Below are 16,522 nucleotides of genomic sequence, written 5' to 3'. Positions count from 1 at the left end.
TCTCATGCTCTGAAAGTGAGAAGCTGCACAACCTGGGACACACAGCTGGGACACACCTAGGACAGCTGACCAAACTGGCCAAAGGGATATCCCAAACCATAGAACATCAATTTTAAATCTGTAAAGGTAGTCCACAGTAATTTGTAATAAGTCACTTCTTTCTCTACATTGCATGCACTTATGCCTAGAAGTTGTTCTGTTCCTCCTCTGTAATCGTTTATAAGGGGGAGTTTTCCTGATTTTTCTGAAAACAAACATTGGCTTTGGGTCTTAAAAAAGGTTTAATCTTTTCCTTCTTCTCTTGCACATGTAAAACCTCTTTGCTTTATTGCATAACCTTGTTTACAAAAAAATTACATCTATGTTATTTTACTGTTAGACTTTCTCTGTTTGTCTGCTCCTGTCAGAATGCTAAATATAATTTAATACCCACACAAATCCACAATTCTCACAGAGTTTAATTTATTCAGTTCAAATTTATTTAGATTAATATACAAGCTAAAAATGCATTATATATGTAAATACTCTTTACAGTCAAACAGCTTATGCTTAAAATATATTAATGTCAGACTACACAATAAAGAGTTAGTACTGCATTTTTCTCAACAGAGTTAGTTCATTAGCTGAACAGTTAATTATTAGTGGGAATTACTTTGAATATTCTAGATCCCGTATTTTTCTACCATTGCTCTTGCTTTAGAGATATAGGCGCTCATGGCATCCTCCTTTGACAAACCTGCAAAGGAAAGTAGGAGTCATTATCTTTCCTCATTTGTCATCCTATAAACTTGACTACAGGATATAAATTCAATTGGTGTAACACCTTTTTTCAGGTTCCACGCCTCCCATTTGGCTTTGCCTTTCAAATCTAGCATTCCTGGACATTCTGTCAAAATAAATGCATAGCTTTGGTTATCATGAGATTTACATAACATTAGCTTGATTTTATCAATATATGTGAGTAAATGTGAAGTATATATGGTAATACCAATATTAATATCTCCAACAGTAGCCTGTTTGTAGAATCCATAGAGTTCCTTCAGTTCTTCATCAGTTGGTCTTGTTTTTAATTTTTTTACGTCTTCTGCAGCACCATCAAAGTCAGCCTGATGAAAGAACAGAAAGTGTTCTCCTCTCAATGGGTGTATTTAAAACATGAGTTATAAGACACAATCTAATATCATTAGATATTCTCAATGACTCCCTTGGGTTTAACCATCAGACAAGGCTTTTTCCATGGAAGAAGCTTCAAAATGTGTACATTTGTATAAAGGGATCTAGGCTTGTACGGCTGATAGGGGCAAGCAGCCTCCACAATTTATGTAGCATATGTGTCTTTTACAGTCACACTAGAGGTATGACACCATTCACTGAACTTTACACCCCACAGTGATCTCTGAATTTTTTTTGACTCTGCCTGCACTGTGAGCTCAAATCCCCCTCTGAATGGTACTGCCCAATTCACCCTCCATTTCCACTGCTCTGCTGACAGGGAAATAGGTGACCAACAGCTGGCACAGAGGTACCTCATGGAGATGAGTTACTGCCAGGACCACCTTCCACAGCCAGCTCTGAAACACAGGAGAGCACCAGAGTAAAGTATAAATTTACTCCTTTCATCACTGTGAATCTCACATCAACCTGAGGCTATAGCCATTCTCGCTATAAATCAGGTCTCAGGCTAAGGTTTGGAGTTTTGTTTCATGCCGACAACATTTCAGCGCGAGACAGACTTTTGATAGTGGCTACAGACCCATCAGGTCTCTGCACTACTCTAATGCAGAATGATACAAACCCTTTAACATGCTATATGCTGGTTTCAACTATTATTTTAGCTTTTGAGTTGGATCTGCATTTGCAGAGCTGCAGTATATCCTGCACTCATATTTAATATGTACAAAACCAGCTGTATTGGTTTTGCATGGCCTGTTTTTTGGTAGTGGAGGGACTACAAGAGTAGCTTCCATAAAAAGCTGCCAGAATGTCCCACCATGTCCAGCAGAGCCAATTCCTGGTGGCTCCAAAGATGGATGTACTGCTGGCCAAGGCTGGGCCGATTAGAAATGGTGGTGATGCCTCAGTGGTAACAGGTTTAAGAAGGAAGATAAGATAAAATAAGTGTTTGTGCAGTTGTAACTATGGCCAGAGCAGAGCCAGAACGTGAGAGGAGCAGCCCTGCAGACACCCAGGTCAGTGCAGAAGGAGGGGCAGGAGGCACTCCAGGTGCCATAGCCGAGATTCCCCTGCAGGCCGAGGTGCAGCCCATGGTGCAGCAGCTGTGTCCCTGCAGCCCATGGAGGGCCTGGGGGATGCAGGGATCTACCCACAGCCCATGGAGGAGCCCCACACCGGAGCACGTGGATGCCTGGGAGGAGGCTGTGATCCTGTGGGAGACCCATGGAGAGAGGGGCCCTGCTCCCAGGCTGGAGCAGCCTGTCCTTGGAGGACTGCACCCGTGGAGGAGTGACCCACGCTGCAGCAGTCTGGGGAGGACTGTTCCCCACGGGATGGACTCACCTTGCAGCAGGTCACAGGGAGCTGTAGCTCGTGAGATGAGCTCACATTGGAGAGGTTCACAGAGAACTGTCTCTGTGTCACCCCACGGTGCAGCAGGGGAATGACTCCTCTCCCAGAGCAGTGGGAGAGGCCACGGGTGAGGAACTGACCATAACCCCCATTCCCTGTCCCCCTGCACTGCTGGGGTCAGGCTAGAGCTGGAAGGAAGGAGGGGTGGGGGAACGTGTTTATAAGGGCTTATTTTACTTCTCATTATCCTGCTCTGATTTTGTTAGTAATAAATTCACTTTAAGTTGAGCTTGTTTTGCCCTCAATGGTGTTTGATGATGAATGATCTCTCCTGGTCCTTATCTCAACCCATGAACCGTTTGTTAAATTTTCTCCAGATGCAGAGGGGAGTGAGTGAACAGCTTTGCTGAGTGCCTGGCTTTTGAACAGTGTCGACCCATGACAATGGCCTGAACTCATATCATGAAACCATTGTCTTGCCTTCTGGTTTTAACATCCATCTGTTCACTTCTGGTAAGGTCTTTGGAGACCACAGAGTGCCAATTCCTAGGAGCAAGCTCAAGAAATGAATTAGAGGACAGGAAAGTCCAAGGCATTTTTTATAGTTTGTTTAACCTTGTTCCTCTGCTTTATTGATAAGAGGCTTTATCCAAGCTTCAGATTAAAACCCAGACTCGCTAGACATAAATGAATGTTGTTATATATATATATATAAATATATACATATATATATATATATTTTTGTGCCTAAGAGCATAAGGAATTCAAATAGTGCATTCTGGTTTGATCAACTGCCTCATCTTTAGCTGGCTTTAACAGTGATGCAATTGCTTCTCCACTGGCTCTGCTTCCCCAGCTTTGAGGGAGGAGCAGCAGGACAATGGTTCAGCTCTTGCTCTTCCTTGCTCTTTCTGGTGAGACCTATCACCTGCTTATGAACTCTACCAGTTAATCTCAGACCATCACTAAGCAGCTATTTGGGCTGTAGTTGTGCTCCCTTGCAGACTAGTATCAGTCCCTTTCAAACATTCAGCCTCTAAAGGCAATGACCAAACAAGCCTGCAGGTGACTTACTAGATACAACCAACCTCAGAAACACTCATATCCCACAGCTCAGGTTTTGCTCTCAATAGTAGAACTCGTGCTGCAGCTCCCTCCATCTTTTTGTGTCTCCTGTGTCACAGGTCAGCCTCCACCAAAACACTGTAGTGCAGTTTGAGCTGGATTTTAGCATACTCCTCCAAAAGACAAGTGCCAAGCTTTTCCTGCACTGTCCAAGAGTTCTCTGCACCTTCCAATCTCAAGCTTTGCTGAGCCTCTCATTCCTTAGGTACTTCTGAGACAACAGCAGAGGCTCCCTTTCTGCTTATATCTATACAAAGTGTCTTTTAGAATAGTTTCTGACTCCCTTACTATCGTCCTCATAGCAATCTGTCTTGTTCTCAGCTGATGCTGCCCTTCTCACACCTCTTGCAAGGTCTTGTGGGAGGGGTTATAGGTGCTAATTATACAGCATGGACATTTAATGACACATAAAATAATCCAAACCAGCAAAACTCCTCCAATAAAACTATTGTCTAGTGCTCCTGAAAACAGATCATTTGTCTCTTTGCTCTGTGCTGGTTTCTCAGCTTATACATGTGTACCAGGTCAGCTCAGGCTGTTGTGCTGCAGGAGCACTGTATTTATCCTAGTCACTGAGCAGCAGTGTTGTATGCATCTTCTTTTGCTGCTGTGCTGCTGCCCAGCAGGAGAGTCAGGCTGCTGCTTCTAAAAAATGGGGAGCAAAACAGACACCAGCTGGCAGAGATGGAGGAGGGAAAGCCTGTGGAATGCCACCTTACCCTGCTGGGATGACAGTAGGAAAGGAAGGAATTAAAGTGGAATGCTGGGATGACAAAGGGGAAGGCAGGAGACTAATGAGATTTGGGAAAAGGAGGAATGGAAAAGGTGTTTGGGGAGAACAGGAAGGCAAGAGAAATATATAGAATTTATTAGGACTTATTGCATTATTAGAGAATAGAGAAATGGCAAACAGGACAAAATTACAGATCAAAGAAAAACATTACAATGTGGAAAAAGGAAAAAAATGGAGATATAGGGAAAATTACTAAGGGAGACTAGAATTACTGTTTCACTTTAGTCATCAGTCAGTTTGTGTTTTTTCTGTTGTCCTGTTGATGTAATTTCTTCTTAGACTTAGTGTCTCTTACTGCAGTAACAATGGTTAGATTTGGAAAGTATTAATTTGGCAAGAATTTAATAAGTTGTTAACTAACTGCATCAGACAGGATTGATGAAGAACAGCTTTCTCCAGAACAATAGTTCTTTTGAAATCTAATATTTCACTGAACTTTCTGTGATGGGAGCATGGGAATGTCTAATGTTTCTCTTTTACAGTGTTGAAATATTTATATCAATTTGATTTGACTCAGTAAACATAATATAGTCTCTTTAACATTTTAATACAAGTGTTTAAATGAATTAAGCCAGAATACTGAAATCTGAGATACTTTGAAAATTTTGAAATGAAAGATTTTATTAATTATTTGAATTGTTCTGAGATGCTTGTCTTCAGTTTTTTTTAATGAACACTATGAAATTTCAGAATTCCTTGTGGAATGAAAGAACTGATTCCAAGTCATGTACAGAAATGACTTCTAATACTTTCTTAGCTAGTTGATTTAAAAATTAATAATTCAATTTCTTAAACACTGAAGTAATAGATTACAAATTAGAAAGAGCTGGCTACAATCCTCCAGCTCAGTCCTTTACATAATAGAATGTCACTTGAGCAATTCCTGTTTTAACAAAAGCCTAGTGCTTAGAATGTGATTTAATATAGCAAACCCACCATAAATCATGCCATATTGCCCCTTACAATTACTTTCAATGTTGCAAATTTATGCCTCATTGCCAATGCAAATCTGGTTTCCCTTAGACTCCAGCCATTGTATTTCTTTCCGTTTATTTCTGTTAGATTAAAAAAAAATAAATTGTTCTTCTTTTCAGTGTTATGGACTGGGATTATGTCGTTATTTAACTTTCTCTGACACCATAGTCAGCAGAGCACTTGATATCTTGGTAGCAAATATAGAGTTTGTAATAATTAATATTCTCATGTCTATACTTGTGAGGTGATGGTCAGACTTTCTGGCTAATTTTACACTTTGAACACTTACAGCTCAGGTCTGGCTCTTGCCTTCACATCAAGTTCAGGTATTGTCCAGATTCCTACCTTTTGATAATCAAATTCTTCACAGACATTTATTTGTTTTAAATTTTTCCTGTGTGTTATGAAATTTCAGCATTCTTTGAGGAGTACAAGACCTAATTCCAAGTCATCTGCAGAAATATTTTTTAATACCTGTATAGCTAATAAATATAAAAATCAATGAAAGCCTGTTTTTTTGACCACTGGAATGCTAGATGATAAATCTGGAAGACTTGTCTACAATCCTCTGCTGAATCTTTTATATAGTGAAATATTTTCTTGTATATAAGCAGGTAATTTTATTTATCAGGAAAAAAATCACAGAATCCCAGAATTGTTAGGGTTGTAAGGGACCTCTGGAGATCATCTTGTCCAACATCCCTGTCAAGGTAGGGTCACCTGGAGCAGGTGACCTGGAATATGTCCAGGTGGGTTTGAATGTCTCCAGAGGGAGACTCCATGACCTCCCTGGGAAGCCTGTGGCAGTGCTCTGCCACCCCCAATTGTTGAGGTGGAAATTCTTGTGTTTGTGTTTATGGCAATTGTATCTCGTTGCTGAGCACCACTGAAAAGAACCTGGCACCACTCTCTTGATACCTTCCTTTGACATATTTCTATGCATTGATGAGACTCCCTCTCAGTCTTCTCTTCTCCAGACTTGGGCTTAGCTCCTCCTAAGGAGTTTCTCCTCATAAGAGAGATGCTCCAAATCCCTCATGATCTTTGTGGCCTTTGCTGAACCTTCTCCAATAGTTCCTTGCTTTCCTGAACTGCACTCCAGGTGTGGCCTCACCTCCCTTGGCGTGCTGGGCACACTCTTCCCAATGCATCCCAGGATACCATTGGCTCTCCTGACCACAAGGATGCACTGGAGGCTTGTGATCAACTCATCACCCACCAATACTGTCAGCTTCTCCTCAGCAGAGCTGTTCTCCAGCAGGACAGCCCCCAGCCTGTTCTGGTACTCGTGGTTATTCCTCCCCAGGTGCAGGGCCCTGCACTTCCCAACTCTCCTATCAAACATGTCCTAGAGAAGCTTTCAATATCATTACTGTTCATTCTACTAGCCAAATTTATATTCCCATCTAAACCTCTCCAAATGCACCAGCCTTTTTAACATGGAGATTTTAAGCAAAGAACCATAGATGACTAAAATTAATGTTTTAGCAGAGCCAGTAGAGAACTCAAGAGACTTGTCTTTGATTTATTGAGCGGGTAATAGATGTTTCTCATTTTACTCTGTAACATTCTCAAGTTGTGGTTTAAGTCTTTGCTATGAGAACAGCAATTTGAAGGATGATGCCAAAGTGATCAAACTTATTTTTCAAAGCTCTCTTTCCCTCTCTTGCTGCCATCTAGTTTTTAGGTTCATAAGCAGCAGAAAAACTGTTGTTCCTTGCATTAATTTTTAAAAAAACATTCTTTGTCCTCTGCTGAAATAGTGAACTCTGCTTGAAATAAGTCTTCCTTTCACCTTCTAAAAAGGGCAGCGTCTGAGAAACTTTTTTATTTCAATATTTTAATTTCTGTATGAAATACATGTGCATGTTATATAAGTGTTTGAGGCTGATTTCTCATATTATAGTGTTATTTTTATTAATATGCAAACTATCATTTTGTCTTAAATAAACCAGCTATCTATATTACTTAGGTAAATTCACCAGCTGGGATTTACGCAGAATATTCAATCTGCTGAATTTCAGTGATATGATAGGCAGTAACAGTTCTGTTAGAATATTGCAGAAAGATCACAAGGAAAGCAAGAAAGAAATGTGGAAATTGAGTTGACAAAGGATAGCCCAGTTTGTGTCAGAGTAAGAGAAAATTATTATAAAATGATAGCTAGCTCTTACTCAAGTGCTCAGATGAGTTTTGAAAGCTTTTCTTGCTTGCAGAGGCAGCAGTCCAGGGGAATGCTGCATATCACCTGCCAGCAATACAACAGGTCCTACAAGGGAAAGCTGTGGGATTTGCATGCAGCAGCAGAAAGAGGTATGTCACAAATAAATTACTGATCCTCATCTGCCATATTCCTAAGTAATGCTTGTCTGTTAATGTCCCGGGCTTGGAGTCCACCATTCTGCCATCAGTTTCCCTGAAGACTACTGTTTGCTAATGTGTTCCCTCTGCACTCAAAAGGCAGTTGTAAAGGCACGTGGGCAACTTAATTTTCACTCATCTTAGATAGTACTGGATGTGTCACTGTCCCTTTGTTGTCGAGGGATTCTAGACTTGGAGCAGATGCTTGACACTTCTGACTTTAAATAACCTACATGGGTGTATGAATGGTGGGATTGGTTCTGCTGGTGAGAGCTAGACCCAAGTAGGAAATCATTGTTGACAGCCTTGACAATTATATCCATGTTTCCTAATAGTAGATGATAATTTAGCCATGACACATTAAGCAGTGCAGAAGAAATGGCATACCTATGCACAAGGATCCACAAAAGTAAAGTAACTCTGCATGATTTTTTTTAATGTGGTTCACTCAAAAGTTTCTGGTTGATGCAGCAGAAAACATCAAACACACCTTCTTGTGTGAAATAAAAATGAAAGAGAAGGCTAAATGGGTCTGATGCAAAACAAAAAATTGTGCACACAAAGTAATTATGGTGAGCTTGTCTTCCTTAAGGAAGATTATGCGCCATGGGTCAGATCCTCAGCTGACACAGTTGGTGAAGATTCACTGAAACAGAAAGAGGACTGTACCTATAAATATTTTGCCAGTTCAGAGTAACTCTGAGATGAAAAATAATATAGCAGAGGCTATCCTTTACTAAGGATTTTTACTTTGTTCTTCTTACTCCGCATACCACCTCTGGTGAACTCCAGGCACATTTAATTATCTTACCATATGTTGCCCTCCTCAATAGACATGTTTTAATAAGTTAACTCAGGACTGTTCATGAATAATTGAAGACTGGAAGGGGTAGAAGCAGAGAAGGTTGGGTTTTAGTTTTTTCTTCAAGCTGGTCCCCCAGCAGACTCAAGATTTAGTTTTTACCAGCAATGATTTCTGTTTCCTTTCTAGCTCTGTTCCTACCCCTTCCCTCAACAATCCTCTCAGTTTTAAAGTCTCTGCTGAAAACAGATTGAAGCAGGCTGCAAACAGCAGGTAACAAACTAAGATGTGTATTACAATCTAAGCTAGTTCTATACTTTTTCTTCAGTCAACAGAAGAAGAGTTTAGGCCAAGAGCAAATGGGTTTAGGAAGCCAGTTAACCCCAGCCTGCCTTGGGTGTCTAGGGCCAGTGTGATGGGCTAGGGTGAGTCTATGTCCAGTCATTAAAAGAGTCAAGGTGATCAACTTGGACAAGACAAGCTTTTTACTGAGCCATTGTGTGAGCTTGTCTCCATTAATAGCAATGAAAAGAAAGTAAAATAGAACAGAAAAGTTCAGTTTAATTAAAAAAAAAATTAAAAAATCTGGAAGCCTTGTACTTTTGTAATCCTGGCCCAATATAGCTGCTGTGATGGCACATAGACTAGAACCTTAATCTGCAGGTGGGTGTGGATGAGGAGCTGACACGAAAGAATCAGTGCAATTAGAACTGCCTGCTCTAGCCTACCACTGCAGACCCATAGATATTTTGACAGGTTGTGTTTTGGAAACAAAATTTCTTGGTCAGCTTACTGACTTTTTAGCTCAAGTTTCTCTGATTGAAGAGGCCAAGAGCAGAAAACTTTAATTTGTTATTCAGTAAATATTGTGTGGAGGTACATACATCAGGCTTGCTGGGGAACTGGTCACAGCAGCAAGCCTGGCACAGTTCAAGAAGTACTTGGACAATACCCTTGGGCACATGGTGTGACTCTTGGGGATCATTCTGTCCAGGGCTGGGAGTTGGACTTGATGATCCTTGTGGGTCCCTTTCAACACAGATTATTCTGTGATTTTGTCATCTATAGACAAATGTGGTGCTATTTCTATTTAATTGCCACTTCTTTTATTAATCTGGAGGATGTGTAATTGGCAGATATAGCAGAAAATAACCCTCATTCCCAAAGTGAGGATAATTGCTGTGTCCAATGCCTGATGATTCTTGCTGCGGTAAAGGTGAGAGATTTTTGATATAAAATTTTCTTTTGGAGACTGAGGAAACATTCTACTGCTTTGAACTAAATGGAAAATAAAGATGTACCTCTAACTAGAAAAAGAATACAGTTCTTTTATCAATAACTAATCAGATTTATTTGGGAAGGAATGACAAATGAGATTTTTCTCTCAGCTCTTTGAGGTCTGAGATATTTTATTTTCGTTTTTAGATGCTTCCCCAGTTTGCAGTGTCAGTGGGGAGTGTGATTTGTTCTTCCTCTTTTGCTGGGTTCACATGATGCCACTCCTGTTACTAATGCCATAGTGTCAGTTCGTCTCCATTCACAGCTATTGTGCATTAAACCATTTTGCCACCTGGCATCTTTCTTTCACCACATCTATTGCTTGCAACAAAGCAGTCAGATAATTTTTCTCTGTGGCTGGCACAGCAGAAGATGTGGTAGGAGCTGGTCTGACAGAGCAATGATGGATGACCATAATCTTTCCTGTCTGGATAGAAAGTGTATCACCTACCAGTTTGTTCTGTTCCTGCCAGCTAGGAAAGCAAACTAACAAAATAGCCAGATGGCTCCAGCATGGCAACAAACTTCTGCACCAGCTACTGGAATAGTTTGACACCTATTTCCTGTGTGAATAAAGAGACCTAAGCTTCTTTATTTAGCTAAACTAACCAGTATGTTAATTCTGTAGAGTTGCTAAGCAGGCAGGAAATGTAAAGAAACAAAAGGAGTTAACTCTGCAGTACTGGACATGTCTCACATCTCCCAATCTCATGTCATGACCAAAACCACGGCTTTAAAACAGGAAGGACACTCTTCAAACTCTTTTCATTCCTCAAGCTCATCTCATATTCTCAACACATATAGTTTGCCTTTAGACAAATGGTTATAAGGTGACAAAGTATTTGAACCTAGAAGCAAGAATTTCTCTGAGTAGTTCCCCTAAAGCTGGCTGGGGTTTGAGAGTGATGATGAGGAAAGACAGGACAAATAACTTCAGTTGCTGGTTGCTCATTGCCTAACGAGGCATTTAGGAAAATTACTTCAGTCCTACTCAACCCAAAACATCCTGGACTCACTGCAAGGCTCCTCAGAAGCCAATGTGTCTACTTTGAAAAGCCCAGGGCTGATAATTTCTTTCTTACAGAAAGAGGCTTGAAACATCTCTCTTTCTCAGTTATCAAAGACCAGCTCCATATTCAAGGGGCTGCAGGTCCACTGTCAATATTGCAAACTCTTATGGTTTTATCAAGAGTTTTCTCATATTTAGCTGTTCTAAAAGGTTCTTTTAGAAAAAGTGGTAACATGGCAGTCTTGGATTTAATTTTCAGCAGCACAGCATTTTTATTTCTTCTGACTGGGAAAAGAGCTTGAAATTGGACATTCAGAAGGACTGACGGAAAAATCTTCTATTAACTGTTTTAATTACTGGTGTTTTAAGAACATCTCATAATACCTTTCCTTGCTAAATGCTTCCTTTCGACAGTTCCACGTAAGGTGCAGAGCAAGTGTCAGGTGGACAGTGGTAAAGGCACTTTGCTCAGGGAAGAAATGTTTTTGTGAAAAGAGTAAATGCACAGGATGAATAAAACTCAGTGTTCTTTTTGAAATATAAACATGGAAGCATTTAGTTTGGGACGTCTTTTAAAAGTAATCCTCATGAACTTCTGAATAAAATTGAATAAAAATCTTCTCATAAGTGCTGAGAAAAACTAAAATATTAAAAAAAAATACAGTTTTTATACAAAATAACTTACAGTGACTGCATCATCCAATTAAGAAGTAGATAGAAGTCCAGAGTGTAGTGTGATCATTACTGTTCAGTGAGAATTCAGTTGCATTGCCCTTGCTATTTTTTTTAAATTTGAGGTGACCTATTTAAAATTAAAGTCTTCCATAGATGCTGCATAATATATTGCAAGTCCCCCATGCTGTGGCAGTCTGGATAGCTCCCAACCACTGTGCAGGTTTTCCTGTCAAAGCAGCAAGGTTTTATGGTCTTTCCTAGTGCAAGTTCTTGAAACCATTGAATATATTCTCTGTCTGGGAAATCTGCTGCAGATTTTCTCTGTTTTCTCTGAAGCTGATGGATGTTTTCAAAATCAGTATTTGCTTATCCCACTGATCCATTCTAATGTTACCCTTTTGCAGAAATTTATTCTGGTTACTGGTTTGATTTGGTTTATTCAAGTTGTTAATTTCCTGGGACTGTTTAGACTTCATGGTTATGTTTTTATTGCCAATTTTGAGAAGCTGGAAGAAGTACTTTACATAGAGGTAATTCCCACAACTCTTGTTGATTCTTGTTCTAGACCAGGAGTAACTATTTATTGTCTTTCTGCTTTTTATCTGGTGGAAGACAAATATCTTAATGCACAGATTGTAACCAGGTGTGTCTGTCCAGCAGAAGAGTCTTCCAGGACACAGTGCAAGGTAGAAGGAAATTGTTTTTTCATCCTTATTCTCTGTGTCTGGTTGCCTGGTTTTATTTTTTTTTTTTCCACAGTGTGTCTTTTGGCTATTGTCTTAAGACCCTCTTTTTTTCTTAACTGTGTTGGAGAATGCTGTTTCACCTTTGTTTTAGACTCCTCTCTTGACTTTCTTTTTCCCCTAAAACCCATTTATTCATTCGTTACAAAATTGTTGTTGAATGCCTTCCTGATTCAGATGATGATCACATTGCTTTAAAGACTAAACCAGTGTAAAAGAGTTCAGTTACACAGAAATTTCTCTCTAAAATTTGATTACCCAAAGAAATTCACATGATGATAACAACCCTGAGCCCTGCAACAGAAATTAAACCAATAAAAAACCATTCCTTCAGCCTGCTCCTTTGTGGTTGTGGGCAACCAGTGCTCAGGACTGTGAAGCCTCTGCTTGGGCTACCAGCCCCATCTGAGGATTTCTGTGGGAGCCTGGCTCACTGGGCTGTTTGGAGGGGCTGCCCTGTGGGCTGTGACTGGCTGAACCTTTGGAAGGAGTGCAGGAAGAAAGAGTACACTAACTAGTCCTGAGTAACTTGGAGGTTTTAAAATCAGACAAAAAAGTGGCCTGATGCCTGCCCAAATCCAAATACTTCACATTTCATAACCACACAGCAGCTCAGCGTGTGGGAGGGAAGCTGGTGGCCTTCTCATCTGAGTAGAACTAAATAAAATGTAGGTGTCTGTCCCAAGTTCAGTCACCACTGAGGAGGAGACACACTGTTCCAGGTTAAGCACTGGAGAGACAGGTGAATGGCACTCAGATCCTGTATTTCACTGATAACTCAGTGGGGAGCAGAGATAACTAGACTGACTGCCCAGCTTAGACTAGGCAATTAGATTTTAGCCAGCTATAATGTGCAATTAATCCTGCATGGTATTTAGAGTCAGTCTGCAGCTTTGCAGGTCAGGAGGTGTGAGAAAGAGCACCAATATATTTAAAATGGAGTATACTTTCCTTATATTTGTGTTCTGCCTACATTAATGTAAAGAAAAATGTAAAAGAGTTGCTGTATGTTTTTTTAATGTAAGGAATAATTTCAATTCTGATCATAGTCAAAGAACAGAAAAGACTGCAATGTTTTTTTTGCTGATTACATGTTTTTCTCTTTGCCAACTCACACCTCTAATAAAGTCAAATCAGCTGCACACTTTGTCTTCATGAAACTAAATATTCACTTTGATGTTAGAAAAATAACCAAGTAAATTAGACCTGAAGTGTTATTTGGGGACACCTGTCATGACATAATACATATTCTTCCTTGTTTGCAGTAAGTAAAAAAGTAATGGATTTGCTTGAAGTTGCTCTCCATGCAATTTGCAGCTGACATAAATATTACTTGCTTCATTTATTGGTTGTTACCGAAATAATGCTAAAGAACAATAGTTTGCAGTATTTACCTCATAGTCAGGACTGCTGTATATATCACTGACTTCATGTGCAACTCATCATGTCACATATCTGAGGAAACTGGAAATAAAGCATATCTAATTTTGCAAAAAAATACTTTCACTAAAAATAGCTTTTATTCTTGGAAAAAAAAATTACCCACACTGGACAACAGTTTGATGCTTTAGCTTCATCAGAAAGAGCAGTCCTTGTCCTAGGGATTGGTGTATAGGGAAATAAGCCTGCCCTGAGCTCTGTGCTGCTGCCCAGAGGCAGCTTCAAGGCTGCCAGCCAAACTGTTCAACAAGTCTGTGGATGTGTCAGATCCTGCTGCTAAGGAGATATCTTTCAAAGCCCAGCATCTGAGACCTTTAAGGCAGTCCAAGAAGGCTGGGAGTGATGTTTTAGTTTGACTGTAGCTGGCACAGAGCTGTCAGAGTTACCCTTGGTACGATCTCCTTTCAGTTAATTTGTTTCCTTTCAGTTCCTTATTTAATTGATCTGGGACATTTATTTGATCATTTTGCTTTATCCCCCTTCCCCAGTATTGCTTTCTATTTTATTCTAAATGCTTTTGGTAGAAAGAGGAAGGTTCAGATTTACAATGGGTTTGATGCAGAAGTTCCCTTTTCTCCCATGTGTGTATATGCAGGAGAGCCACTGAGCAGAAACTCATGTTTTGCATCTGAAGGCTCAAGACAGACTAGTCAAATCATTATATATATTGGATGTAGCTTTTCATCTGAAAGGGAAAATAAATCCAGTTCAGGCTGTGTTAAATGGATACGAGTAAATTTGGTTTTTCTAGTTGAATTCTTGTCAGAAATAGGGTTATATTCTGGTTTACTAATGCTGAATCCTCTTAATTGAATAACATATTTAATGGGATCCACACCCTGCAAAATGTGAAGTTTATCTCCACATTCCAAGACTGTTGCTTCCTAGATGTCTTCCCAGAAATGAGCTCAGCTGGCTCTTCCAGGGGCTGGGGGCTTTGGCACCCACTCAAGCTCTTGGTACCTTCCCTGGTACCCCTCTCTTGAGCAGCACCACAGCACAACCTGTGCCTGCAAGGCCTGCAGGTGACTGCTGCTGTCTTGACAACACTGCCACCACGTTGTGTTGTAGCTAGGGACAGGATGCAATAAACCCTAAAAATTTGCAATCCTGTGCAGATTCTTTCATGCAAGTGAGATTATAAAACAACTAAAAAAAGTTAAATGACAGTATTTCTCAGACTAAGGTATTATAATTTTGTGTTTGGGGTCTTTTAAATGGTCTAAATTTTTCATAAGAATATAGCAAATTTGAAAAATGCTGTTGTTAGAAATATTTTTTTTTAAGCAGGAAATTATTCCAGACCCAGATTTAATCTTCCTGAGAAAAGTGTTTTTTTTTTCTCTGAAATTTTGAGGAATTGCATGCATATATGTATGCATGTTTTCACTTTTCCTTTATAACTCTCTTGTGCTCTTTAATCATTCATAGGCACAGATTTATTAACTGGGATAAGGGTGAATTCATAGTCCAAAAACTGGCGTAGAACATACTCTTCCTAAAAAGTCTAATTTCAGCCAAGTGACTGCATTTCGATAACCCCAGTGTCTGCCCCTGTGTTCAGCTGATGGCACTGCAGCTCACCAAGCAATTTAGTTTAGTAGGGACAGGTTCTTTTACCACTTATTTTTTTGATAAAACAGGAAAAGTATAACACTTTTTCCTCCCAGTTTTTAAAAATCCCATTCTAGGAGAATCTGTGGAGTTCCCAGAAGGCTGTGTTCAAGTAAGACAAAAACTTGCCACAAGTGTAAGAAGCATTTCATGCCTACTTTATATTAATTTAATATATTTCTCTGTTTGTCTCTATTTTGCTTTTCCTTTCCTTTATTTTTCATTTCCTTTATGTGTGCAGATGAACAAAATATCAATACCTCTCTTCCCTGAGACCCTGAGGTCTCTTTCTGACAAGGAATTGCCTATTACACCTGCAGAACTGGCTTCTTCCCTTTGGGTAAGCACCTGGCTTCTTCTTATCACCCTTTTTTAACTAAAGCTAATGAAACTTAGTAGAGCCTAGCTGTAGATCTGAATGTTCAGTCTTCCCACCTGTAGATGCACTTTTTCTTCTCCTACATGGTCAGATATTTTTTTTTTCCTTAGACTGTGGAAAGTAAAGGACAGTAAGGAATTGTGATATCACAGGGCAGGGGCAGCTTCCTGCAGCAGGAATCAAAATTGAAGGCTGTAGAATTTAGGTTAGATGACATTATACAGGTGAGAAAATTTCATTCTTTTAACAATGGGGATAAGTTTATTTAAAATAAATTTCTGGTAGTGTTTTAGTACTGTTAATTTCTAGGACAGTTTCATTATGTTAGAGAAGAATCCATAATTTTTTTTCTACTTACACAGCTACAGATGATTACTATAGTAGTAAAACACCCATCCTTGCCTAATATCAGGTATATCTGATCCTTCCTGAATGGATAGAGCCCATCTCTTAAAGACTGAATTGCTCAAGATACAGCAGTAGTTTGCAAGGCTTATGCTATTTTTTACTGTTTAAACTGTATCACCAAAAGAATAAGCAAATTCTGAGAAAATAGTAATTTCTTAAAATATTCTAGCTAGTGACTCTCTTGATTAAGACAAGAATTGCTCCTTGGCTTTTCACATTATTGCACTCTTGATGTGACTAGCAGTGGGTGGATGTTTCAAACAGAACCTGTTTGATATGAGAGTGTAGGTGATATACTATTTTCTCATTTTCAAATAATCTCCTCATTAGAGAAAGTGTGAGTGGTAAATGAGGAGTTTCTCCTCCAGGTGTCCACTGTGTATATACAGCATGT

General features: G+C 39.6%; 1 protein-coding gene across 1 annotated transcript in view; it reads right to left on the bottom strand.

The window, feature by feature from the left end:
• Positions 1–445: 445 nt before the first annotated feature.
• The window catches only part of LOC107215556, a gene marked incomplete at its 5' end in the record, with an annotated part of 821,761 nt that continues 805,684 nt past the window's right edge, over positions 446–16,522 (bottom strand). The window contains 3 exons of the mRNA XM_033512549.1: positions 446–736; positions 824–886; positions 989–1,106. Coding sequence (XP_033368440.1) covers positions 663–736; positions 824–886; positions 989–1,106 — 255 coding nt within the window. The remainder of the gene's footprint in view (positions 737–823; positions 887–988; positions 1,107–16,522) is intronic.

Source organism: Parus major, chromosome 2 (genome assembly GCF_001522545.3).
Source record: "Parus major isolate Abel chromosome 2, Parus_major1.1, whole genome shotgun sequence".
NCBI classification, from domain to species: domain Eukaryota; kingdom Metazoa; phylum Chordata; class Aves; order Passeriformes; family Paridae; genus Parus; species Parus major.
This window is presented reverse-complemented; position numbering and strand designations above follow the sequence as displayed.